This window comes from Brachionichthys hirsutus, chromosome 4, assembly GCF_040956055.1.
Source record: "Brachionichthys hirsutus isolate HB-005 chromosome 4, CSIRO-AGI_Bhir_v1, whole genome shotgun sequence".
NCBI classification, from domain to species: domain Eukaryota; kingdom Metazoa; phylum Chordata; class Actinopteri; order Lophiiformes; family Brachionichthyidae; genus Brachionichthys; species Brachionichthys hirsutus.
In genome coordinates this window covers 3,451,603-3,475,945 of record NC_090900.1, presented here as the reverse complement: position 1 = coordinate 3,475,945, position 24,343 = coordinate 3,451,603, and the positions used below count along the sequence as shown (strand labels likewise).

Sequence of the window (24,343 nt, the reverse complement as noted above, 5' to 3'; positions counted from 1 at the left end):
CGTGTTTCTGACAGGCGGCTGTGACGTTAGCGCGGAGGCTGAAGTTATTTCCCGTTCAGGCGAGTTTACCAGTGGAGGAAACGACGCAACATGTACCATGAAGAACCCGCCGCTTTACAAAAGCCACGCTATGGAAGTAAGTAACTAAATGCATGACAACTTTACCTCTTGTGTGGTTATGGGGGGGTGGGCATGAATTATACAGCAACGCTGATTGCTTCTCAGGGATGTTTAATGTGCAACAGGTGGTTCAACAGCAGCGCCTGGCTCTGCTGATGCTGTAATCTCACAATAAGACAGAAATAAGGGTAAAAAGTGTGACAAGAGGCTTTGTTTGTTTTTTTGCCAAAGGACTCCACATCCTGTTTGTTAATGAAAATAAAGCTGTACAGTCACAAAGTGCTAAAACCTAATCTGAAGCTGTTCGGACGCGGAACAAAAATCACCTTAGACGATTTTAAAAAGCATCTAGAATCCAAAAGCTGTTTTATTTATTGGCAGAGAGCAGCATATCAGCGTGTCTGCACATGAGGCATGTTTCTCATAAGTTAACCATTAACCAGAAATATATCACTGACTCTATGCCAAGATTGTAACTAAATTATGGGATATAACTAACTCAACGAAAATGTGCTGAACACTTCAGGACAGAGCTTACCTCATATATCTTGTAACTGCACACCCACTGTGGGCAAAGTACAAATTTGATAGATAACCCCAGTATGTAATCAATGAAATCTCTTTTTTTTTCTTTTTCTTTTGACATTGACCCCATTGGATTTGATGGTTTCTGCATACAAGCCATTCTGTCTAAATGTGTTGATAGATGTTCGGTTACTGTTGTTTCAAAAGGGTGTGTGTGTCTAGAAATATTAGGAACTTGAGGAGATAATGAGTAGATTTGTTGATTCTTTTTATGAAGTGATGTGGACAACCCCCCCCACCCCCCCAAAAGGGTTTTATAGAATAACTCATGCTAAACATGAGCGTGAGTCATCATCACGAAGCCAGAAACTCATGTCCGGTGATCTTGTGACACACAAAAGCAACAAACCCATTCTGAGGGTTAAATATAACACTTGGTGCAGGACTGTTTGCGGACTCCTTTACGGAGTGTGTGAGTCGGAGACGGCAGTGTGTGACTGCTGCACCACGCTTTGCAGGCTTGTTGCATAGATTTTTATAGAAGTACTTTCATGACATAAAAGGCCGTAAGAACTCATTATAGTACCACGTAGCTGAAGCGACGGTTTTGTGAGTAGGATTAAAAAAAGAAAGACTTTTTTTTTTTCATCTATCCAGGAAGGACGAATACATTGAGATACAAGATTTCCTCTTCCAGGGACTCTTTGAATGTGCTGGAATATCGTGAGCATCTTGTTATTGATGTCATTTTACCCTGGCGACATGGGCAGTGACATCAAAGAAGTATTCCCTTGCCTTTCCTTCCGTGGTATTTAAATTGGATTGTTCAGGCAAATAAATTAACTGGTTTAACCAGTTTGACTTGGCACCCAGTAGAAGCGGTAATATTTATGTAACTAACACGAGAGACTCTCATGTCTGATTGCTTGTGTAATGTACACAAACTTTCAGTTTCAGTCCTTGATATTCTACACTGTAATCAAATCCCCAAATCTTCATTGTAAGACCTAGACTCCATGGTAGTTGATACTGAGGGATAAGGCTATGTTCTTAAATGCCCCCCCCCCCCCCCCCCGCCAGGATCTGATATTGTCCCTTCACTCAGCCAGAAATAAAGAGATTTGATTGGATTAAAGGAGAGTAAGATGGTTTGTGTGGAGGAGAGCTCATTAAACTGCAGATAAAGGTCGACTCTCATCACCCCGCTGAGACCACATAGAGGCGGCCATTTCATCTCCCTCAACAAGCGTTTAGCTTCCAGCGTGTGAAAAACAAATGAACAGTTTCATTTCTGCATTTAAAAAAAAGTCAAGCGGAGGTTTTTCATTATTAATGATAAAATATTGAATATGAATCATGGAAACAAATGCTGTGTTGCGTCACTGTTGAGTATGACATGTCTCTGGATACTGCACTGTCTGAAGGATTTCTGGCCTCATAGGAGGAGGAGTACTCCTCATTAACGCTTTGGACTTTCTGTTGTTCAGATGAATTAACGATGTGATTGCCAATTTTCTTGCCTTTTCCAGCCATTCAGGATGATGAGAGGTTGTCGGCGGAAGAGATGGATGAGAGGCGACGACAGAACATCGCCTACGAGTACTTGTGTCACCTGGAGGAGGCCAAGCAGTAAGTAGAGAGGGAGTGACGGCAAAGACCTTGAAGATCAGTGGAGCGCGATGACACGTTGCTGATAAAGAAACCACTCTCCTGTATGTCGGCCTTTCTCCACAGCATGGACTCACCGGTAGTAGGAAGTGTTTTCTTGGACTGAGTGTTAGTCCTGTTTAATGTTTGATTAGCTCAGAACGCTTTGTGTGTTTATAGAGCATTGTTATGCACTTATGAAAGCGGTCGGGGATTGTTCAGAAATCAAGCAATGGCTATAAAGTTAAGGGAATACGATAGATGAGGGTGCAGTTAAATAATCTTTGAGGTAACGTCGAGCTGTAATGACAGATGAAGACAGAATCCGAATGTCAAGACAGGACGGCTTATGCCTTGATCGAAAGCAAAGCTTTTGCTGTGCTGCGGTTCAATGACCTTTGAAGAAAGTCAAATAGAATACTAAAAATCTGAAGAAGTTCTCTAAGACGTTTTATTTGTTCATAGCATGCGCTAGTAAATTATTCTAAAGTACTTTTTTGTGAGAATCCCAAGCAAGGCTAAAATCCAACATCTTTCTTTCTCACAAGGTCATGCGTCTAAACAGGAAGTGTGGCCATGCCTTTTTTAACAACGGTTTTGCACCGACCCCTCCCAGTTGGGGAGGAATTGATCCCGATTCCCGAGGACTGATTATTGATCATTTAGCATACAGTTGCTACACTGGCCCAATGCTAATGCAGCAAACATGCTGCTTCTTGGGACACACTTTTGTTTGACAGGGTGCATCAGCATTTCCACAGAGGTTATTGTTTGACAACTGAACATGCACTTTGGTTGTGTATTTAAACAGCCTATAATTATCTGCTTATGTCACTGGATAATATGGGCCTACGTGGGAAAGCAGGCTACACTTGGTACAGATTCAGCCATGCATTATTATAACCTGGACACGTCTCCATTCCGGCACTTTTTCTTTTTAAAAAAAACAGATAAAAAAAAAAGCGTTTCCTGGAGGCTGTTAATAACCTGTTTAACTCATACAACACATCCTCGCACTTTCACTTTAGGACTTCCTGGTATTTCATCCTAGTGTGCACCGACTTTGCAGCACTCCTGTAAATTGCAAAATGCAACCTCTATTCTGGGAAAGGTGTCAAATGAAATTAGGGTTAAGAGAGATGCTAATGAAGCTGTCGACTGCAGAGAGTATGGGATTAGACTCTGCTATCTTGGGTAAGGGATTTGGCATTCAGGAAAACTGTTGGGACACTTGTTTTATGATCTCTGATGAAATAGCTTCGTTATCTAACTCCGCTTTTGTGACACTGATGAAGTTTGCTCTACTAACCCACAACTCTAGAACTTCAGCTGCTGTCTTAGAAAAGTGCTTTAGTTTTTCATTAAGCAGTCAAGGAAGTGAAAGTAGAAAAAGTACTTTAATAAAACTTCTTCTGTAGGTTTGAGTATTTTTAGAAACATCTGTCAGACTTCAGCTCAACAAGATATATGGAGTGTAGATGGACACTATTGTAATTATTAAACACATGCCATCCAACCACATATGATGGATTATTTATTTTGCAGACACACAAGCAAGCATACAGCCACAATCTCATGACCAACGTGACTAAACTGCGTGACGCACGTTTTCGCAATCCAATCCATGTGTAGATAGGAATCATTTAGCTGCAAGCAGTAGAGTAATAATTCTGTATGTGTGGAGTAGCGACAGAATTGAGTCCCAAAGTCCAGAAAGCTGTTTGGTTTAGCCTGGTGGGTTGCAGAATGGACAATTACAGGAAGACCTGTTTGGAGAGCTGTAAACAGAAGCACAAGCCCGTCCTGCTTCAGGAGACACGTTCTCCCAACATTGTTATAAGTACAGGAAGTGAAGTTTCAGGAGAGCTCTGATACCCCTACAGGATGTTGCTTTGACTATGTTCCTGTGAAACAGCCCCCCCCCCCCCTCCAGTTATCTGCACTGTCATCTGCATTTGTTTCTCCACATTAAAGCGTCACTGCTATGGATTCTGAAATGACAATATTCAAAATGCAGCAATGCTCAGTTTGGCTTCAGCTGCTAAGCTCTGTCTGTCTGTCTGTATGAGCTTCATTTGCACATGAATATTTTCCATTGTGCGACATCATGCTGGGTTTTGAGGGTTGTCTATATTTACGACATCAATATATTGCCTATTTGTCTCCAAAAAGCATAGAAGCAACTTAAAAAGGGCAACCAAGCAAGCCACACAGTTGCACACAATAAGACAAAACAGAAATAGAAAATAGCATTTGAGGTGCCTGCAATTTGAAAATGTGTTTAGTTCTTTATTTAAAAACAATGTAATTCCTTCCATAGCCTGTTGCATCACATTATTTTTTTATGCTTTATTCCTTAAGGTACTTAACCCACACACTGCACTGGGTTTCTGTTGACGGTGCATGGTGTGTTGTGGTAATCCTGAATGTGCTGACTTTTATTTTGGCAGACTGGACCCACACAGCTTTAATTAACAACCTAAACATGGTGTGTGTATGTGCGTGCATGCCTTTGGGAGGTAACGCTTCAGTGTTTGCAGCGCTCTTAGATCAAAACCCCGACACAAAAAACTAGGAAAGTGAAATGACTGAGGATGCAGACTGGCTTTTCTTATGGGTGTAGTGAGTTGTTGATGACGATGAGCCAAAGGTAAATGTTTTTAGAGTTGAACAATCAGGTCTGAGCAATGACAAAAGTATGTGTAGTAACGGTCGTGTCACTTCCAGGAAGTAGGATAATGTGTAACAGGCCAAGATGATTCACCCTGGTGCTAAATCAAACATTCTGGGCTGGGTTTTTACCAAATCTCTGGGAATAGTTTAGCAAGGACAGCTCTGAAACCACTTTTGAATCTTTCCAGGGGAATTTCTTTTTATCCCTTGTTGAGTTGCCCTGCATGTTTGAGACTCATGTGCCATCCAGCAATCAATGGGTAGTTGCTAGACTAAATAAAGCTGAATAAGATGTCTTGTTCACCTCCTTCACCTCACATTGACCAATGGTAAGTTTTACGTTGTCCTAACAATCAACCTGAGTTTGTCCACAGCCCCCGTTCTGAAGCATGCTGGGCTCTGTCTGGGTATTGCCTGCAACAATGCCCAGTTCTTACTGGCTTTCAGGCTATTCTGAAATTAACTGAACATGTGGAGTTGATTTACATTGATCTTCAGTTTTTAGATGGATTATTCTAGAGTTGACGTTTCATGTTCTTAGGTGGATGGAGGCCTGCTTGGAGGAGGATTTGCCCCCAACCATAGAACTAGAGGAGGGACTGAGGAACGGTGTCTACCTTGGCAAACTTGCCAACTATTTCGCCCCAAAAATGGTGTCTGAAAAAAGAATTTATGACCGAGATCAGTCTCGCTATAAGGTACAACACAGTTGCATTACATTTAAACTGCTTCGGTCTTTGCTGTGCTATCGCTGCAAACGGGAGTACCATACCTTTTTTTTAAAACTGTTACTCAGGAAAAAGGGAAACACGGCAGGCGATTAAAAGTGGTAGCTGCTGCAATATGCAGCTGTTGTGTTCCCACAGTAAACTATAAAAATGATTGTGCAAGATTTTTGATGTAAAAACAATCGAGCTGTTGCAATGCTTTCATGAGTCAGCTTCTGTTACCGTATTGAGATGTCAGACTAGCAGTTGTTAAATAATGCAATTGATGCTGAACTTGCATTTCCCTATCAGAGCATTGATTTTGAATGGAATAACAGCTATTATGGCAGTTGTTCATTACAGCGCTACATTTTTAATCCATTTCTTTGTAATTATTTGTCTGAATTGCCATGTTTGTGCTCCGTTTTTGACATTCAGAGCAAAGGACTGCACTTCCGACACACCGACAACACGGTGCAGTGGCTCAGAGCTATGGAGTCGGTGGGTCTTCCCAAGGTAAGGGAACAGCACAGACGGCAATAATACAGGCTCATGTGGTACCAAAAATATGTGCTTTACAAAGGTACTATTTATTGTACTGCAATAACCTGGGCTGGCATTGTATATATATTATTTTGATATACGCATCACATGGAACTTCTCATGTATTTAAAGGTTAAAGAGAAGAGACTTAATGGAAGATGTTGTGCACAAGAAAAAAAGAAGACTGACTAATCTTTTGTGGTTTCTTCTTTCAGATATTCTATCCTGAAACCACAGACGTATATGATCGCAAAAATATGCCCAAGGTGGTATACTGCATACATGCACTGAGGTATGAATGAAAGGATTCCAAAAATCGAGCGATTCGTCACTCTACTGCCTTCATGCACGTTCTACTTCGTGCAGTGACCAATTGCTGGCACATTTTATTCTTTGTTTAGTGTCAGAGTACACAATGACTTTTTTTCCTCAAGGTGCCACACCTGGATGTCAAGTACACTTCAGTACTACTACGGTGCCTAAAACTCATTATGTCTACCCAACAATGCCTTTTTTTTGTACTTGGGTCTTTGTATGAACAAAGAACTGGTCTGTTCTCCCAAAGACTAAACAGCGATATCATCTGTCTGTAACCTTGTTGTTACCACAGTGCTTAAATACAGCAATATTTTCCTCCATGGATAGAAAGCAGTCGCATTCTTTTTGGCATTTTCAAAATCTCTTGCCACTTATCTGTCTGACCTGTCCATTCAGGAAAACACAGATTTAGTGAACGGTGATGTTGAGCTTCAAGGGCTGTTTTCTCTGTTGTAATTCTTACTGGGAGGCCCTGAGAGAATTGGTTTCCTTCCCTCTTTATGGGCACACGTGCTCTTCCTTCCTGCAAATCCAGTACGTGTCCCACAAGGACCCCTTATGAATACTCTGCTTCCCCTGGTATTAACACGTGTAGAGGGGGCCAGCCAACAGATGCTCTTACACATTAGTTGTGGTGTAAAATTGAACGGGAGTGGGAATCCAGGAAAGAGCAGAAATGCATTTAACAAGTACATTTAAAAATTATTATACTGTAGTGACAGGTAAATTGAGTGTGTTGTGTTGTCTTTAACAGAGAGGAACGCATCAGAATAAAGGAGAACAATCCACTGTCCGGAGGGAGTTGGTTGCTCCAAGATAGTCAGCTGATTTCTCATGTCATCAACTCCTCTTCATTAACCCTAGTCAGCTGTTCCTCTGCTCGCAGCACAGCTGCCTACAGTTTAAAACATTATCCTTTGAATAAGCAGTGTTTTGATAAAGTTGTCTAAAGTCCCTCGTATCTCAAGGACAGAGGGCATCACATGTGTAAACACACACTGTGACCAAAGGCCGGAATGATTGGCTGCTCGGGCTGTTCAAAGATGAGATGATGCCAGATCTGCCTTAAATATCTATAATTCATTACAACTTATCAGGTACCTGCGGCAAGATAAAAGTTTCATGAAGTTTCCAGCAGCCTGCCTGCAGAATCCAGTGGTGGGCTAATGAGAGCTAATGCTGCCCCCTAGTGGTGTAAGAGTGACATGGGCTGGAATTAGTGGCCATCAGGAGGGCTCCGGAATAAACAAGCCAAACTAGAGTGTCAGCTTCTTTATACCAGGCTGTTAAATATGAGGATGTTTCACATTTCTTTATTACTTATGTGTAAATACCATATGTTTTTATTACAGCCTGTATTTGTACAAACTTGGCATTGCACCACAGATTCAGGACCTTCTGGGGAAAGTGGCCTTCACAGGTAATCCCATTTTCTACTGAAATAAAAGTACAGCTCAAAAAACACAAATGTTGTTGAGATTATTCTATATATTCATACCCAGAAGAAATTGGGCAAATTAAATATAGTGCTCTTAAAAGGAAGGGTGTTGCAGCTCATTGAAATACTGAAACGTGTGTATCTAATTGGGCATATTTCCATGGAATAACTTTGTCTAATGAGATTATCAGTGTTATTGGGAGGAAGGAAAGAATATATAGCATTCATTATATTATTTGCATGTGAGATTTTATTAGGATCTGCATTTTTTGGGTTGATCAAAAATATTTCCTGCAGCTATTTCATGTATAGGTGTTTTGAGAATCAGGATTTTCATTTGATGATGGTGCCTGATCAGCCAAGAAAGACTTTTTAAAGAATCAAAATATAATTTTATACAGTATGCTTACTCTAAAATTGTGTGTATGTGTTGTAGAGGAAGAGATCAGTAACATGAGGAGTGAACTGGACAAGTATGGCATTCAAATGCCAGCTTTCAGCAAGATTGGAGGAATCCTGGCCAATGAGCTGTCTGTTGATGAAGCTGCCTGTAAGTGCTCTGAACTCTAATCGGCTTGTTTATTGATTATATCCGACAGACGCTCTTGAATGTTTTAACACCAACCCGTTTGCCCTTAGTGCATGCTGCTGTGATTGCCATCAATGAAGCAATTGATAGAGGACAGGCATCTGTGACAATGGGAGCCCTGATTAATCCTAATGCAATGCTTAAGAACCCCAAAGAAGATCTGGCTCAGGACTACCAAGACTCACTGAGCCAGGACAAGGCTCGTAAAGAGAATCAGTCCAGAGAGAGGGTGAGACGCCTGACAAACACTGACCTTCTGATTCTGTTTCATCATTCTGTTTACTATTTTGCTTGGTTTTTAAAGCACAGAAGATTTGAACATTCTCTGTGTGAAGTTGAAACATAAAAAAAAAAGTGTTTTTCTTGATTCACCAATCACTGCCCCTGTTATGACAGTCAGATACTCGGTGACATGTAATTTGAACAGCAATAATATTAGATTAGATTGATCCGCAAACCCACATCTTTACCTCCTGCAAAAAAGACTGCCACTCGAGGATCGGGCTACACAGTCTGCTGTGAATTACCACACCATCATCCGTCTCACCTCCCAGTTTATTGTCAGTGGCCATACTTTTCCAATTATTGGTTGAACAGTGTTATAAATACGTAGATCAGTACTAAGTACTAATATGATGAGTTACAAAAAAATCTGTTTATGAAATAAATGTAATCCGTTCTTAATTTTGTTCCCCCTTAATTAGAACGCTATGATTGCTTCTGAAGAACGGGATGTCTATGAGGAGTTGCTGACTCAGCAGGAGATCCAGAGCAGTCTTGATTTTGTCAACGGTAAGGATTTTAGCTTTTACCTGACCCTTTGGAGAAGATCAATAAATGTGGTGTTTTCTTGCTCTGCTACCAACTGGGTTTTATGAATTGAGTTATCTTATTGGTACGGACAATAGGGAGTAGCTAATTGATATCGACTGAAAAATAGTCTAGGTTGTGTGTCTCAAATTTGGAAAATGTAGTATCTCTTAATTACATCTGACTCGGTGATTCCTGTCTCCAGTCCAAGCAGGAATAAGGCAGGTGAATCAAGCCGTGTCTGCACAGAACCAGGCTTCTCTGTTGGCTGCACTCAAGCTTGCGGCTCTGGCCCTCCTTGGTGTTCAAGAGTCTCACTCTCACCATTACCTGGAACATTTTACTGCATACTGCCAACAAAAATCTAAGGTACACTGAGTCGTTCTTCTTGACAGTTTGCAGTGCACCGTATGCATTGATCAGATATTGTTACCTTAGCTTAGATGAAATGGACCCCACCAGGCACATTTATTTCCAGTGTCATTTAAAACATTCTAAAAGGTGGCGGATCTTCCTTGTGGGCTTTAATCTATGTTGCTGCAGGATGGAGCCAGAGCCGTGATGGAGGACAAAGAGGAGATTCAGAGAGTTGTCAGTTCTTGTAATGACATTGCCGAGGCAGACAAACGAAGTAAGAACCTTTTTGTTACTTACATGGGTGTTCGGATTTTAATGGTATCGCTCGGATGATGCAGGTAGCTACTAACAAGATTCTCAAAACACATTCAGCCGTGGGTACAATTTCAATTATTTCCATTATAAATGTTCAATGCATGATATGTAATTTTAATACTGATATTCCTCTGCAATAATATATTTGGGGGATTTACCGGACTTGATTTTTGTTTTTTCTTACAATTTGCTTGACCAGAGCTTGAGGCAGTTGCAGCAATCAATTCAGCCGTTCGTATTGGCAATGCATTGGAGACGGTGGAGCAGCTGATGAACCCTGAGGCACAGCTACCAATTGTCTACCACACTGCAGCCAACCTCTACCAAAATGAACTGTTCAGTTTACAGCTGCAAGGGGGGCGGGTGAGACATCTTGTTTGTATCCACATACAGACACATGTATGGGGGGGTCAGCGCTACAGATGTCCTTTTAGTTATGCTACTTCATGCTTGTGATGCAGACTTTTGTGTTTCTTAGTCTGGCTTGAGCCACGAGGAGCTGAGCGTAGCCGTGGAGATGCTGTCAGCTGTAGCTGTGCTGAATGAGGTGCTGGACACCAAAGACCCTCAGGCTGTGATTGAGCAGCTGACTGACTCTCCTCTGGGCTTCACCAATATGGATCAAGACAATCTCAATAGGTAAGGCAAGCAGCCGGATTCTTCACGGAGACCTGCGGAAAGTCACATTATCTAGTTTTTATTTGATGAAAATAATGTCTTGAAGCCAAATGTCATTGCGCTCTAGATCTCTGTCCCAGCGGCGAGCTGATTGTAATATGTTCCGTAACATTTCGTCACGGTACTCCCCCTCAGGTATGCCGACACTCTTATCCAACAACGATCTGAGACATTTGCCAAAGGCCAAGAGTTCCTTACCTGGAATGATGTTCAAAAGTGCATTGATGCAGTTAATGTTCAAGTCCACGAGGAGCATGAACGTAAGGAGGCCTGGTTACGTTTAACACACTGTAGATTGTACGCATGCAGGTTTGTTTTTGTTTTTTTAAAGCAAATGTTTTAATGCACTTGGTAAAAAGTTTTTCCAGCTGTGATCTTTCACTACAAATTATTTAAAACACTGTAAATGTATTCAATATGTGGATTGACCAAGAGGCAAGCTGATCTGGTCTTCTCCCTCCAGGCATCATAGCTATAGCCGAGATCAATGAGGCACTTAACTCGGGTGATCACCAGCAGACGCTTGCAGCCCTCCTCCTCCCTACAGCCAAGTTGACGGGGGTGAACCCGCACACAGCCAAACACTACCACGATGTCTTACAATCCACCAAGCAGCTCCTCTGCCAGGTATTCTGTCTATAAATTGAGTTGATATAGAGACGGTGAAACTGTTGTCATTCGATTTATTGCACAGTAGCTTCGCATCACTTGACATTATTGCGTCATTACAAATTTGAAATCCATAAGTTATGTACAGATAATTATAGAAACAGTCAATTAAAATATTACTGAAATTGCAAAATGACTAAATACAACATTTGTAATCGCGGGTGGAGATTCGATAAAATGTGTCTTGATGTACAATAAAAGCTTCGTGATCTTGTAGATATAACCCGACTATCACGTGACGTTCTATATTTTTGTAGCTCTAAATCACATCTTATTTATTTAGTTGCGTACTTGTCTGGTTCCTTCCTTAGTTATTTATGTACATTAAATGCAATAATTACCGATCCTAATACAATTCATTATTTCAGTATCAAATCATTTTAATTTTGACTCTATAAGAAAACAATCTTAATGATTCTGTGTTGTTTCTCAATCTCCAAATCTTGTTTGGCTGATATGGTTTTATAGACTAAACGATTCCCTTCCTGGTCTTGATCTACCCAAATATGAAAAGATTTCACAGAACTTGATGTTTCTCTTTGACCCAGCAGAGCTTACAGTATTGTTCTATTAAATTCAGTGTCTAGTCTAGACTTTCACATCTTATTTCGGAGCTTGTGCTTCCCTGCTGGTTCTGAACAATGGCCCAGTAAGGAGGCGCTTTTTCTTTGCACGCACTCTCACGTAGCGGTCGGCCTCCGACGCGTCCCGTTGAGGGAGATGAACTGTAGTTCTGAGGTTGCTGTCTTGGAAATGAGAATACATAGGAAGGGATCCAGGCAGCTGTGGAAGCAGCAGAGACACGCTGCTAATCTGTAGTATCCGTACAACCTGTCATCCCCATTAGAAAAGAGGCAGCTGTAGTGGGCGATCTGCAGGATGCTGCTGGGAAAGAAACACACCCCAAAGATGATAAAAACCAGAGTGCTGACCCTGATAAACGGCCTCCAGTCACGACCTGATTGCCCTAGGTGGTACACCACCGACACGTGGGCGTATATACAAATCAGGAATGGCACTATGAAGCCCAGACAAACCATCAGCAGCCTGAGTGACGCCAGCATTGAGTGAGACTTCTCCTCGAGGGGAAGGACGTCGTGACAGGTGGTGACACCCAGTCGGGGAACCGTGTAGCTCTGCCTTACCAGGAGCTCCGGCACAACGGCAGCTCCAAACAGCATCCACACAACCAAGCAAGCCCAAATTGTTAGCGTCGTCTTGGCCAACCTCCTGTACAAAAATGGTCTCACCACAGCCAGGTAGCGCTTTAGACTGATGCAGGCTATAGTTTGAGCTGAACAATAAACATTTCCATAAAAAAAGGCTGTTACAAGCCGGCAGGAGATTTCTCCAAACGCCCAGTCGTTTTGGTTGAAGTGATAGTGAACGCGCAGCGCCAGGGAGAGTAGGAGCAGCAGGTCGGATAAAGCGAGGTTCAGGTAAAGGATGGCTGTGGAGAAGGACTTTGTTTTGTTTTTGAGGAAGCCCAGAATGTAGGTGTTTGAGGGAATACCAACCAGCATGGCCAAGATGTATAATGAGGGTATGGCCCGGGTGCTGAGGATCCCTGTGATATAATGTGCTGCTGCGTCCTCCGGGTCCACAAGCAGCGAGGGGCTAGTGCTGGGGTAGAGCAGCTGATTTGTGCGATTCAGTTTGCGCATCCTCCCCATAAAGGTTTTTGGTATTGCTCCAGGTGAACTGTTGGTCTTGATGGAGCTTCTCTTTCCTATAAGTGGGTAGAGAACAGTGTTTATGACATTAAACTAAATTAAGTTTTCTATTTCATTAACCTTCTTGAATATTTAGTTTTTTTTTATTCAGGACATTTCCCCCAATAAACTATGCATTAATGCATCTTCAAGTATTTATAATTGGGATATTTGTATTTTCATAGCTGTAATTACTCAGAGTAAATGTTAAATTTGGTATTTAAAAAAAAAAGGCTTCCGCAAGGCTTAGAAAATAAACAGAAAGTGAAGTCCTACTTACCGTCGTCCTGAATGGTCCGTGCTGCCATCACACAAATAAAGAGTCCGAGCACAAGGTAGGCCATATCGAGGTTCCGACGGCTTCCGTTCTCTTTACCCGTCCTCTTAGTAAATGTCAGAGTTCTCCATCAGGGCTATTTTTTGTTTTGCATTTCAGCAGTGGGGAAATGGTGCGTGCTCTTGCTCGGCTTCCCTCCACTGTATGTGGGACGCTTGTGTGATTGTACGGTGCAGTGAGCATGTTTCCTGTCGAGGCTTAAAAACCAAATTCCCCTCTGCTTGCGTCAGTGACGGCCCTCTGACTCCCTGTGGTGGAAGGTTTGTTCACAAACATGCAACATTGATGGTTATTAAAATTAATAATTATCAGAGTTGTGGTGTTAAAGTCGTTTTGGCATTGCATTTATTTGCATTACATTTTTACCAGTTTGTGTACCACCTTCTGCATTTGTTTTAAACTTGAGTGGGTTCTTCCTTTGCTAAAGCTTTATTATTTCTCTCATATTTTGAACTTGATTCCAGCTAACCAACAAAAAAAACCCGAAAAGAAAATAACATTAATGGTGATTAAAACACAAACTCTTGGCAGAGGTACGGTAAACAGAATTTTTCGGTGGAGTTCTACTGAATGCTCTTGCTATGCGACGCATTTCCTCGGAAATGATTGGTCAAATGATGTAAACAGACGAGCTGCATTTAGGCTGCTCTGTGTAATTTAATGGTGACTTCCTTCCTATTCCCTTTGTGGTCAGGCTCCCTGGCCAGAACCAGAGTCCCCTAAAATTAGCCTGAGGACAAATACTAGATGTTAAATTCTCAAGGACTCTTTTTTTAGTTCAAAGTAGATTGAGTTGTTTTCCATATTTGGAATTGTTATCAATTGCTGGAGCTCTGTTGGCGTCGGTTATCAGTATTGCTAAGAAGTGTTACTGGTTTATATTCACAATTAACTCGATGAATTTTCATGCAAAATATTCTTCACAATTATTGTTTTCCCCTAAGATCCTACCAGTTAGGATTATAAACAAGTTCTTACGTGCTTGAGATGTAGTTCAGTCACTTCCCTCTGAAAAGAAGCCAGGTGATCGTGTGCATTTTTACCTGTTTATAGAGCTCTGGGGATGACTCTGCAGTACTGTGGCTGGACCAAATCCAAGAGGGCATTCACACAGCAAACCAGAATGAAGAGGAGGCTCTCTCATGTATGCACAGAGTTAAATTCACTCACACCTGACTTAGCCACTAGTACATTCTTCTCTTACCATGAGGACATGGAGTACTAGATTCTGATGGTCGCACCGTGCACTTCTTTCAGATACAGCAGGCTCATTACTGTGGAATATTAGCACTAATCATGTGTTTTACATGTCATGAAGGGTAATGCGGCGATAAAGTGAATTTCAATGCAAGGTTGGTTGTGTGGCAGCACAGTTGTTTTCATTTAAAGGACAAGGCACAACAAAATCACCACAAATGTTCCGGACTGTTAATAAAAAAAGAAAGGGAAGGGGAGAAGAAAGTGAGCCTTTATACACGGGTCAGTGCCACCATGAATCAGGATGTGTCCTCTGTGATGCATCCTCGCTAACCTCACAATGGTTTCATATTATCATTATATATATTATAACATATACAATGTTGCATATTGTTTCATATTGACTCTTGGGACTGTAACACGTGAACCTTTTTCCAAGGTAAGCCTAATTACTGGGGTAGATTTATGATATTTACATTGTAGTGCTTGTTGTATGTATTTAACTGAACTCCTGCTTCATTGACTCTGTCCTTTCTGTGCTTAGTGGCTGGAGCAGTAGCTGATATTAACAGGATGGTGGCGGAGGGTGACTCTAAGAACACACTGCAGGCTTTGCAAGTCCCCAATGCTGGAATGAAGGTGGTGCTCCCGGAATGTGCTGACACGTACCAGGCTGAACTGATGCAGAGGCAGACGGACGGTGCTGCTAAAGGTGATTTGAGTCCACGCAGCTCAGTGCTGAAGAAAATGATGCCTGTATATTCACCCTATTTTCAGGTTTGTAATACAAAATGGCATTGACCGTGTATGAAGGATCACTTTCTTCTCCCCTTCAGGCAGTACTGATGGCGCATGGGTTAAACATTGCATCAAGGATAGATATGACTACTACTATAATCTGGAGATGGGACAGGGCACTTGGGAGGAGCCTGAAGGATTTGAACACAACTACAACCATCTGAGTAAAGAGGAGATTCAGGTACTGCCTGCTGAAGCCATTGTGTTGCATCTGTCCTATTTGTTTGACAAGATAATATTCAGAATCTAGATTTATTTTTGTGAACCGTGAACATATTTACGACAAATTTCCCCTTTAGGGTGTTGTCAGCTGTGTTACAGCAGAGCATAACAGGGAGCAGTTATGGTTGGCCAATGAATCCATGGTGACCCAGCTGCAGGCGAGGATCCGAGGTTATTTGGTCAGAAAAAAGCATGCCGAGCGAATGGCGTATCTACGGCAACAAGAACATCAAGTTGTTAAGTTGCAGGTAATGTAATGATTGGTGTCAAAAATCTGATCGCTGATACAGTTACGGCTTGCTACCGCAATTATTATTTTTAGTAAAGTAAGCATAAGAAAATAAAAGTTTAAAAATAGTTTTTTAGTATGCTGACAGTTTCGTGTTTTCAAATTTCTTGTATGTAAACGGAACATAAAATTTGTTCAGCGCCAAGATAAGACCTTAAGAATTGCAGCATTTCCAATCATCCGTGCTGTGATATTACTATTGTGAACTTGATATATGGATGTTTTGATCATATATTGTCCATTTTATGCAGGCTTGCTGGAAAGGATACAAGCAGAAGAAAATGTACGAAGACAGGTTGAATTTGCTTCAAGAAAATGTTGCATCTGTCATCAAGGTGATACCTAGTTTGATCCTGAAAAGATTATGCTTATTAAGAAAACCCTCTTGTAAAATACCAATTTTTTTTTTAGATCCAGTCTTTCGTGAAGATGTGGAAAGCCAAACACAAATATAACCGGAGGTTGCAGTTCTTCAAGGATCACGTGAGTAACGAATGAACCTCTTCGTTTGCATTTGTTTGTTTCATGTTGTGTTAACGTGCCTTTATTTGTGTATAGGAAAAAGAAATAGTGAAAATCCAGGCTTTTCTGAAAGCCAACAAAGCCAGAGACGACTACAGAACCCTAAGTGAGTCAAAAAGACCTTTTACAGTTCTGCAGTTAGAGATGAGTCAATGAGTCCAGGATTTTGCCTATGCTTTCGCCGGTGCTTTCGATGACTTTCCGATGTGCCAAATTTTAGCTGGGGCCAAGGATCCTCCTCTGTCAGTGGTGCGCAAGTTTGTCCACTTACTGGAGCAGAGCGCCCTGGACCTTCAGGAAGAGCAGGAAGTGACACGGCTTAGGGAGGAAGTGGTCACCAATATTCGCTCCAACCAGCAGATGGAAAAAGACTTAAATCTGATGGACATAAAAATTGGACTCCTGGTGAAGAACAGAATCACTCTGCAGGTTGGCAAACCTATTCTTTTTAACGGATTGCAGTCAAAGGTTCCTGACCCTGCACTGGGAGAAAATTCAAATTGTATTCAGGTTTTGTGCTACTTTCATTTTGCTGTTTGTTTGTTTCTTTTAAAGGATGTCGTGTCCCACAATAAGAAAATGAAGAATAAGAAAAGTAAAGACAGTGCAGTGGATTTGACCACAGGTGACAGACTGGGGATTAAGGGTCTGAATAAAGGGAAACGAAGGAAACTGGAGGCTTACCAACATCTCTTTTACCTGCTGCAGGTGATCACAAAATTGCGTCTAACTCCGTTGTTGTACTCGTACTGTAAATGCCGTGCAAATAAATCTTTACAATATCAGAGTGCAATCAAAGACAATCATTAATGCTACGTTTCTTTTTTCCTCTGTTTTAGACCAATCCAACCTACCTGGCCAAACTGATCTTTCAGATGCCCCAAAACAAGTCGACTAAGTTTATGGACACTGTGATCTTCACCTTGTACAACTATGCTTCGAACCAGAGAGAAGAATACCTCCTCCTCAAACTCTTCAAGACAGCCTTGGAGGAGGAAATCAAGTAAGAGCTAACTTCAGTATTCTACTGTACATTATTCAGCATAATTTGGAATTCCCCAAACACGCATCTACCAGATTATAATTCATCAGCAGATAGTAATATCTGCACCTTCTCGTCCATTTTTCCAGTTCTAAGGTGGACCAGATCCAGGACATTGTCACAGGGAATCCAACAGTCGTCAAGATGGTGGTGAGCTTTAACAGAGGCGCACGAGGCCACAACACCCTGAGGCAGCTTTTGGCTCCAGTCGTCAAAGACATCATTGAGGACAAGAATTTAGGCATCAACACCAACCCAGTGGATATGTACAAAGCGTGGGTCAACCAGCTCGAGACGGCTACTGGGGAGGCCAGGTGGGTAAACACATTGCCTCTATTGGTTTGGTCCAAAGTTCAGTGATCACTTTGAGTTTTATGGAGAAAGTACATCAAGTGGTTTAAGTATAATTTCCCTAAATGAATACAGTCAGGGGTCGTTTGCAACTACAGATTCAGAAATATTTGCTGGAGAGGAATATTGACGATTGTATTTTGCTTCTTCAGTGAACATGCCTCATTCTTTCCTCTTATTCACAAAGTGATTACTTTTCTTCAATGAATGCTTTCTGTTGTTAACTATCCTTAGCAAGCTGCCTTATGAAGTGACTCCTGAGCAGGCCATGTCACACGAGGAAGTCCGCAACCGGCTGGAAGCTTCCAGTCTGGCGCTTCGGGCTGCCACAGATAAGGTCCTGAACTCCATTGTCTCCTCACTGGACGACATCCCGTGAGTTTAAGGATCTGTGTTCCTCTCAGCTTTTCCTTTTTGTTCTAAATGGCACTTCTGCTTGTCACTGCCTGATCATAAATCGCAACATTAAATGTATTTACTCGCAATTATCTCTTTCTGCATTTTAAACCGAATCAATACTAAAGAAGAATACATAATAATCACGTACTATTTTCCTTTGAAAGGGTTCTAACAAAACAATCTTGATGGAATTCATTGTCTTTTAAGGCGTGGTAACAAGAAACGGCACAAACAAATTACAGAGTTCCAGGATGCATTGCATCACACGACTGGCGCATTGATTCAGCACTGGAGGCCATCATTTGGATTGTTGTTGTGTTGTACTGCCTGGCGTTATATTTTAGATGCCACTGTTATTTTGTCCTCCTACATTCTGCTTCAGTAGCATTTAAACAGGACATGATTTAAATCAAGTCCCATATTCAAAATTCACTGTTAAGTTTATATATTTTTTATATGGTAAAAGTAATTAAGGATAGACAAACATTTTTATTATTCATTACAGGCATTTTATCTTTCTTAATCTTTCATGCTATTCTATAGGTATTTTTCTGCTTTGTCATGCTACTGTTGAGTCTGTATTTGTTCCATTATTTTTCTATAATGCGCTGAGTCCAGACAGCATATTAGCATGTCACAGTAGGACACGACAATCATTGATTTGAAGCTGCCGTCATCTGGTCGGCTGCTCAGACACAAAAACAGAACTTTGCTTTGTGCTGCATTTGCCACTGCAGTAAGTCTGTAATAAAAAGTCAGATCTGTGACTGGGACATAAATATTTAAAGAAAAATATATTCCTTGCCTTTCTCAATGTTGAAGACGGGGGGGGGGGTTACAAACCAACACTATAGGGAAAAAAATACAGAAAGTTATTAAAAAAAAAGACAGTGAAACTCATCATGCAAGTTACCAAAGCTTATCATAAACCTTGTTTTTACCACCATTCACTATATAATTTCTCATATAGTTCACGAGTGCATGTAGTTTTTTGTTTGATATCCCATCAGTGCTTCTTTCTTTTGCATGTAGTTATGGCATGAGATACATAGCAAAAGTTCTGAAGAACACGCTTCATGAAAAGTTTCCAGATGCCTCAGAGGATGAGCTAATGAAGGTAGAAGCCCTCGGATGTGTAACTATATTTGTCCCGTACATTCTTACATTACCTTCCCCGCATGCTTTATTAGTATGTGCACGGTGAGGTGATTACCAATAGAATGATTGATTTAATGCTGAATTCTCTTTATGAAAGATTGTAGGAAACCTTCTTTACTACCGCTACATGAACCCGGCCATTGTGGCCCCTGATGGCTTTGACATAATCGACATGTCGGCTGGAGGGCAGCTTCACTTAGATCAGCGACGCAACCTGGGATCTGTGGCGAAGGTGCTGCAGCACGCTGCTGCTAATAAGCTGTTTGAGGGCGAGAACGCACACATGACGCCAATGAACGGCTACATATCTCAGACATATGAGAAGTTCAGGTAAGAAAGACGTTGAGGAATGAGGGAAAATACGTTTATAGCTGGTATAAATTTGTGTCAAAGTATTGTTTGTCTCTAGATGATACTGAGTACAGGTATTATCTTATGTTACACTGCAATTATGCTCTGTATAGTTTGCTTTTGTATTTGTGTTAAGTAACTGCATAGTATGTGAAAACAAATGAGGTAAAGCTGTTCTTTTACTTCACTGTTACTCTGTTTTTGGTACAAGTGAGGCTTGCACATGTCCAAAACAAGTTCCCTTCCAGCAACACATTTTAGACAGAGTGTAGTTCTATTAAAGGAGGAAGCTGATGTGGGCTGTTTTAGCAAATTGGCAAACACTCGCTGAAATCAACTGAAGTCCTGAAGAGTCTGTCCTGTATAAATAAGGTCGGGGATATAGGATTTATGTTCAGTGATTTAACCTTCAAAAAGATTGGCTGATCATGGAAGTACTGAAGGTTTAATCAGTACTAAGGTTAGATTTACTGATTTGCTGTGTCAGATTGTTTGTTTTGATTGCAAAAGCTGTTTGCTTGCTCAAAGGCTTTCAATCATTAACTCCTGATGTCCTCCTCCTTCCAGAGTGTTTTTCCAGGCAGCATGTGACGTTCCCGAACCTGAGGAGAAGTTTAATATTGATGAATACTCTGACATGGTGACTCTAAGCAAGCCTATAATCTACATTTCAATAGAGGAGATCATCAATACCCACTCGGTAAAGCGTAATATCTGTTCGTGAGAATATGCAGCGTCATAAATTGGATGCTTAGAGGCGATTAGAAACCTAATGATTGTTCGTAATTGTAAAATTGTCATCCTTTTTTCAGTCTTTGCTCCCACGCTGCCGCGTAGAATTATTTAAATGTAAGGTCAGAGGGTTCCGGTTCATCGTCTCTTTTCACAGCCATTTGCGTTCTCTCAATCCCATTTCCTTTATTTATATTTCCACTCGTCTTCCTTGGAAAGAGATAGCTGTGAGGATGTCAGTGAGTTGGAGCCATTATCGTGGTCACTCTACAGTTACTCACGCATAGACGACCGTAGAGAAGACGTGCATGTTTGTGTTCCCTCAGCCTTCATGCTGGCATTTCAACAGGAATCCTTGTTTAAATGGGCGCATGGGGAATTTGCCTTGTATTATATTTAGGCCTTAAGTAAATGTCAATACATTACACTTACTTCCAGTACACATATTAGATATTGGATGTGCATTTTCCAGTGGCTAGCTATATAGTATATATCTACAGTATTTCATAGGACTGATCTCACATCTATTTGTTCAGCTGCTTCTGGAACATCTGGATGCAATCTCTCCTGACCGCAGCGACTTGCTGCATGAGCTACTGCAGGACCTCGGAGACGTGCCCGGTGTAGAGACATTGCTCGGTACGGCCAAAGTATTTCTGTTACTCATGGATTGGCTGTGGCGGGTTCGTCATTTTACACATCATGCTGCTTAATTTCAGGTGAAGGAGCTGTAGACCCAAATGGCCCAAACCGAGAGAGCGCGCTGAGCCACATGGCCAAGACGGAGATCTCCCTCACCCTAACCAGCAAGTTTGAGCTTCTAGAAGGGGATGACAAAGACATGAAGGCTCTAATGACAAAGTAAGTTTATTGCTGGAGCAATAAAACTTGTCTAATATCACTCTTTTGTGTCACAATAATCTTTGACCTTTAATTACGAAGGTTTCGAAATGCCAGTTCAAATTTTGGAGCATGCAGTCATAATCCAGTCTGAGATGCGTATTTAAAAACGCAACGGAAACGGAATCGCACCTACTCAAAATTGTTCAATATTGGCTTTGCGACTGCTCTGAATGTCCTCCGATGCACCGTACTTAATCTTTGCTGACACAGCATGTGCTTCTTCGTGTCTATCGCTCAGTCGCTTTCCTGTTCTTAAAGGAAATGGGTTTGGTGGCCGGGGGTATCTCCTATCAACCTGCATCCATCTGGATCAGTTTCTTTCAGGAAACTGTACATAAGCGTTTGGCTTGTCCTCCCTGTTTTACATTAACAAATTTAATTGGATGAATAAATGTGAATGCAGGATTTCAGTGAGTTTATATGTACAAATGTCATTTGAATTTTGTAATGACTCCATCATTTGTTCAGGCTGTATGGGAAGGCTACGCTGCCACAACTTGGTGCAGGAGCATGATGTGTGTCATGATTACTTCATGTGGTTCTGCACCAAACCAAATGACATATTCATCAGGCCGAACAGCTGGAAAACACATATTCCTGACTTTGTTCATGGACTTGTACTTAAGAGCGTGTGATGTATAATTTCATGTTTTAAACACGCATATTAGTCAGGCTGATAAGAGAGAAAACTAGAGCCAAACTTGGTGATGTGATTTATTGGAACAAACAATTCATTCACCTCCACTATGAATTAGTTGTCTGAATTTGTTTCTGTTTCTGTGTGTGTCAGGACAAAGAAGCTTATTGTGGACGTGATCTGGATTCAGCATGGAGAGACTTTGCCTGATATTCTAGAGAACCCAGCCACTGCTCCACAGGTGATATTTCCTTACCCAATTATTCATCAGATCTTTGAACTAGAATGTTTTAGATCTTAAACCTTTTTGCCATTTGCATGTGACTTTGCCTTCGAAGGCGTCGGAGCATATAAAGATTGTAGAGCGGCGTGCTGTCCAGGATGCTCAGACACCAGAGGGTCTGAAGAGCAGCCCGGCTGTCCTGGAGGACAGCCAGCTGCCCCTCGAGCAGAAGAAGAGGAAGATCCTGAGGAACCTCCGAAACTTGGAGCAGGCTGGCCTTGTCGCTGCTAGCAACAAATACCAGGACATCATCAATGACATATCAAAGGTACATAGGGAAAAGCCGCTCATGATTTGGTCCCGTGCGATCGCCTTCTGAATCTGTAGAGTCAACCTGTGACTGACAGGACATTCGCTACCAAAGACGCTACAGACAGAGGAGGAAGGCTGAGCTTGTGAAGCTACAACAGACGCTGGTGGCGCTCACCTCAAAAACCACTTTCCACCAGGACCAGATGAACTATTACGATGCTTACATCAAGACCTGTCTGGATAACCTGAACCGGAAGTGAGTCTGTACCTTCACACGCGTGCTCCCGGGTTTAGGTGTGCGGCTGGATGCGGATGCGGGATGATTTTACGTATGTCCGACTGCTTCTGTGTCCAGGAATTCACGCAGGTCTATTAAACTAGAGAGCAAGGGAGACGATAAAGGCAGCAAAAAGTGGAAGCCACAGTCTCTGAAGTACACTGCAGCAAGACTTCATGAGAAGGGAGTCATCCTGGAGATAGAGGGACTTCAGACAAACCAGTGAGTTGTGCTGTTTACACTTGTGTTCTCCTATCTCTATTATGGTATTAGAGCCTTTAACATGCTCTCTACTACTCCGTTAAAGCATTGAACAATCTGCGCTGGTTTAAGCCTTGTGAACAGTTCGTTGTAGTGCTGCAATAATAAGACTAAATGCTGTCGGTTATTTCCTATAGGCTGCTTCATTCAAAATGTTTTCTCTTCATCCAGGTTTAAAAATGTCATGTTTGACATTTCACCCACGGAGGAAGTTGGGGATTTTGAAGTGAAAGCTAAACTTATGGGAGTTGAAATGGAAAAGGTCCAGCTTCATTTCCAGGCAAGCATAGAAGCAGCGCACATGTTCATCCTCGATGCCACATTGTTGAAATTCCATCAGAGCTGAAACAAAGCCTATATTATACTAAGGAAGACAAACGAGTTGTATTAAATTGTCTCTTTATTTTTGTATTGAGAGTCAAACAGACATCATATAACTTATGACTATTGACAAACATACAGAAAATGTTCAGTAAAATTCGATTCACAAATTATAAAATGAATGTAACTTTCTCTAAATGACACGAACACAAAGACTCATCGTGCTAACAGTTTGTTGACGTGCTAGTTTTTGTGTGTTTCTGTTGTCGGCAGGACCTTCTCCAGCTGCAATACGAAGGCGTGGCTGTTATGAAGATGTTTGATAAAGCCAAAGTTAATGTCAATTTACTTATTTTCCTCCTGAACAAAAAGTTCTATGGAAAATGAGAAAGTATAGTGTATGTGTGTGTGTGTGGGGGGGGAAGAGACTGTGCCTTCTGACTGTACTTGTGCTGGAAAAAATAAATTTAGTTTTAGAAAAAAGTTTAATTTAATGGATCACACCAAAATGAAATGTACTGTCCATCTAAATGTATCTATTCTTTGTTTTTCAACTCGGTAATTGTAAATGTAATGTATTTTAGAGAATGACATTATAAAGGTATTTGTGTTTTCTATCTAAGACTGTCATTGTTACCTTCGTGTTCAAACAGCTTTAAGGGTTTGGTAGAAATGTCAGTTGAAGCTGTGGGAAAACTTTGCATCCTGCTTAAATGAACAGTGCCTTTTAATTAAAATGTTTAAAGGAACGTTTTAATGAATAAAACAGACAACTATTAGTACTTTGTGTTTGTTTTGCTTTTTTCTTGTACATTCCTTCATAATCTCATATTCGTCCCGTTTGTCTGCAATGGGAGGAGATGTGTAATAAGGAGGAGGTGGAGTATCTGCGCTGAACTGTAATAACACG

The 24,343-nt window shown here is 41.3% G+C and overlaps 2 protein-coding genes across 2 annotated transcripts; one reads left to right on the top strand and one right to left on the bottom strand.

Moving 5' to 3' along the window:
* iqgap2 (IQ motif containing GTPase activating protein 2) lies at window positions 1-24,198 on the top strand. The gene is made up of 38 exons (XM_068760653.1): window positions 1-136; window positions 2,175-2,274; window positions 5,507-5,663; window positions 6,111-6,188; window positions 6,431-6,507; window positions 7,886-7,953; window positions 8,408-8,521; window positions 8,611-8,789; window positions 9,265-9,352; window positions 9,576-9,739; window positions 9,914-10,001; window positions 10,242-10,405; window positions 10,521-10,681; window positions 10,856-10,980; window positions 11,184-11,347; window positions 14,492-14,582; window positions 15,180-15,347; window positions 15,472-15,614; window positions 15,733-15,903; window positions 16,196-16,279; window positions 16,356-16,427; window positions 16,503-16,572; window positions 16,687-16,895; window positions 17,022-17,174; window positions 17,306-17,469; window positions 17,598-17,822; window positions 18,094-18,234; window positions 19,291-19,375; window positions 19,514-19,746; window positions 20,335-20,467; window positions 21,036-21,138; window positions 21,219-21,360; window positions 22,193-22,280; window positions 22,378-22,590; window positions 22,670-22,830; window positions 22,930-23,073; window positions 23,284-23,392; window positions 23,707-24,198. The coding sequence occupies exons 1-38, from the start codon at window positions 91-93 to the stop codon at window positions 23,818-23,820; spliced, it is 4,989 nt and encodes a 1,662-aa protein (XP_068616754.1). The 5' UTR covers window positions 1-90; the 3' UTR covers window positions 23,821-24,198.
* On the bottom strand, window positions 12,070-13,445 carry f2rl2 (coagulation factor II (thrombin) receptor-like 2). Its single transcript, XM_068738729.1, has 2 exons — window positions 13,382-13,445; window positions 12,070-13,118 (listed from the first exon to the last, which is right to left on the bottom strand). The coding sequence occupies exons 1-2, from the start codon at window positions 13,443-13,445 to the stop codon at window positions 12,070-12,072; spliced, it is 1,113 nt and encodes a 370-aa protein (XP_068594830.1).
* Window positions 24,199-24,343: the final 145 nt, after the last annotated feature.

Bases quoted from the DNA above. Each gene is read 5' to 3' on its own strand.
- f2rl2 (XM_068738729.1), bottom strand. From the start codon at position 13,445: ATGGCCTACCTTGTGCTCGGACTCTTTATTTGTGTGATGGCAGCACGG. The intron at 13,119-13,381 runs GTAAGTAGGACT...ACCCACTTATAG, and splicing joins ACGGACCATTCAGGACGACG to GAAAGAGAAGCTCCATCAAG.
- iqgap2 (XM_068760653.1), top strand. From the start codon at position 91: ATGTACCATGAAGAACCCGCCGCTTTACAAAAGCCACGCTATGGAA. The intron at 6,189-6,430 runs GTAAGGGAACAG...TTCTTCTTTCAG, and splicing joins AGTCGGTGGGTCTTCCCAAG to ATATTCTATCCTGAAACCAC. The intron at 18,235-19,290 runs GTGAGTTTAAGG...TTTTGCATGTAG, and splicing joins TCCTCACTGGACGACATCCC to TTATGGCATGAGATACATAG.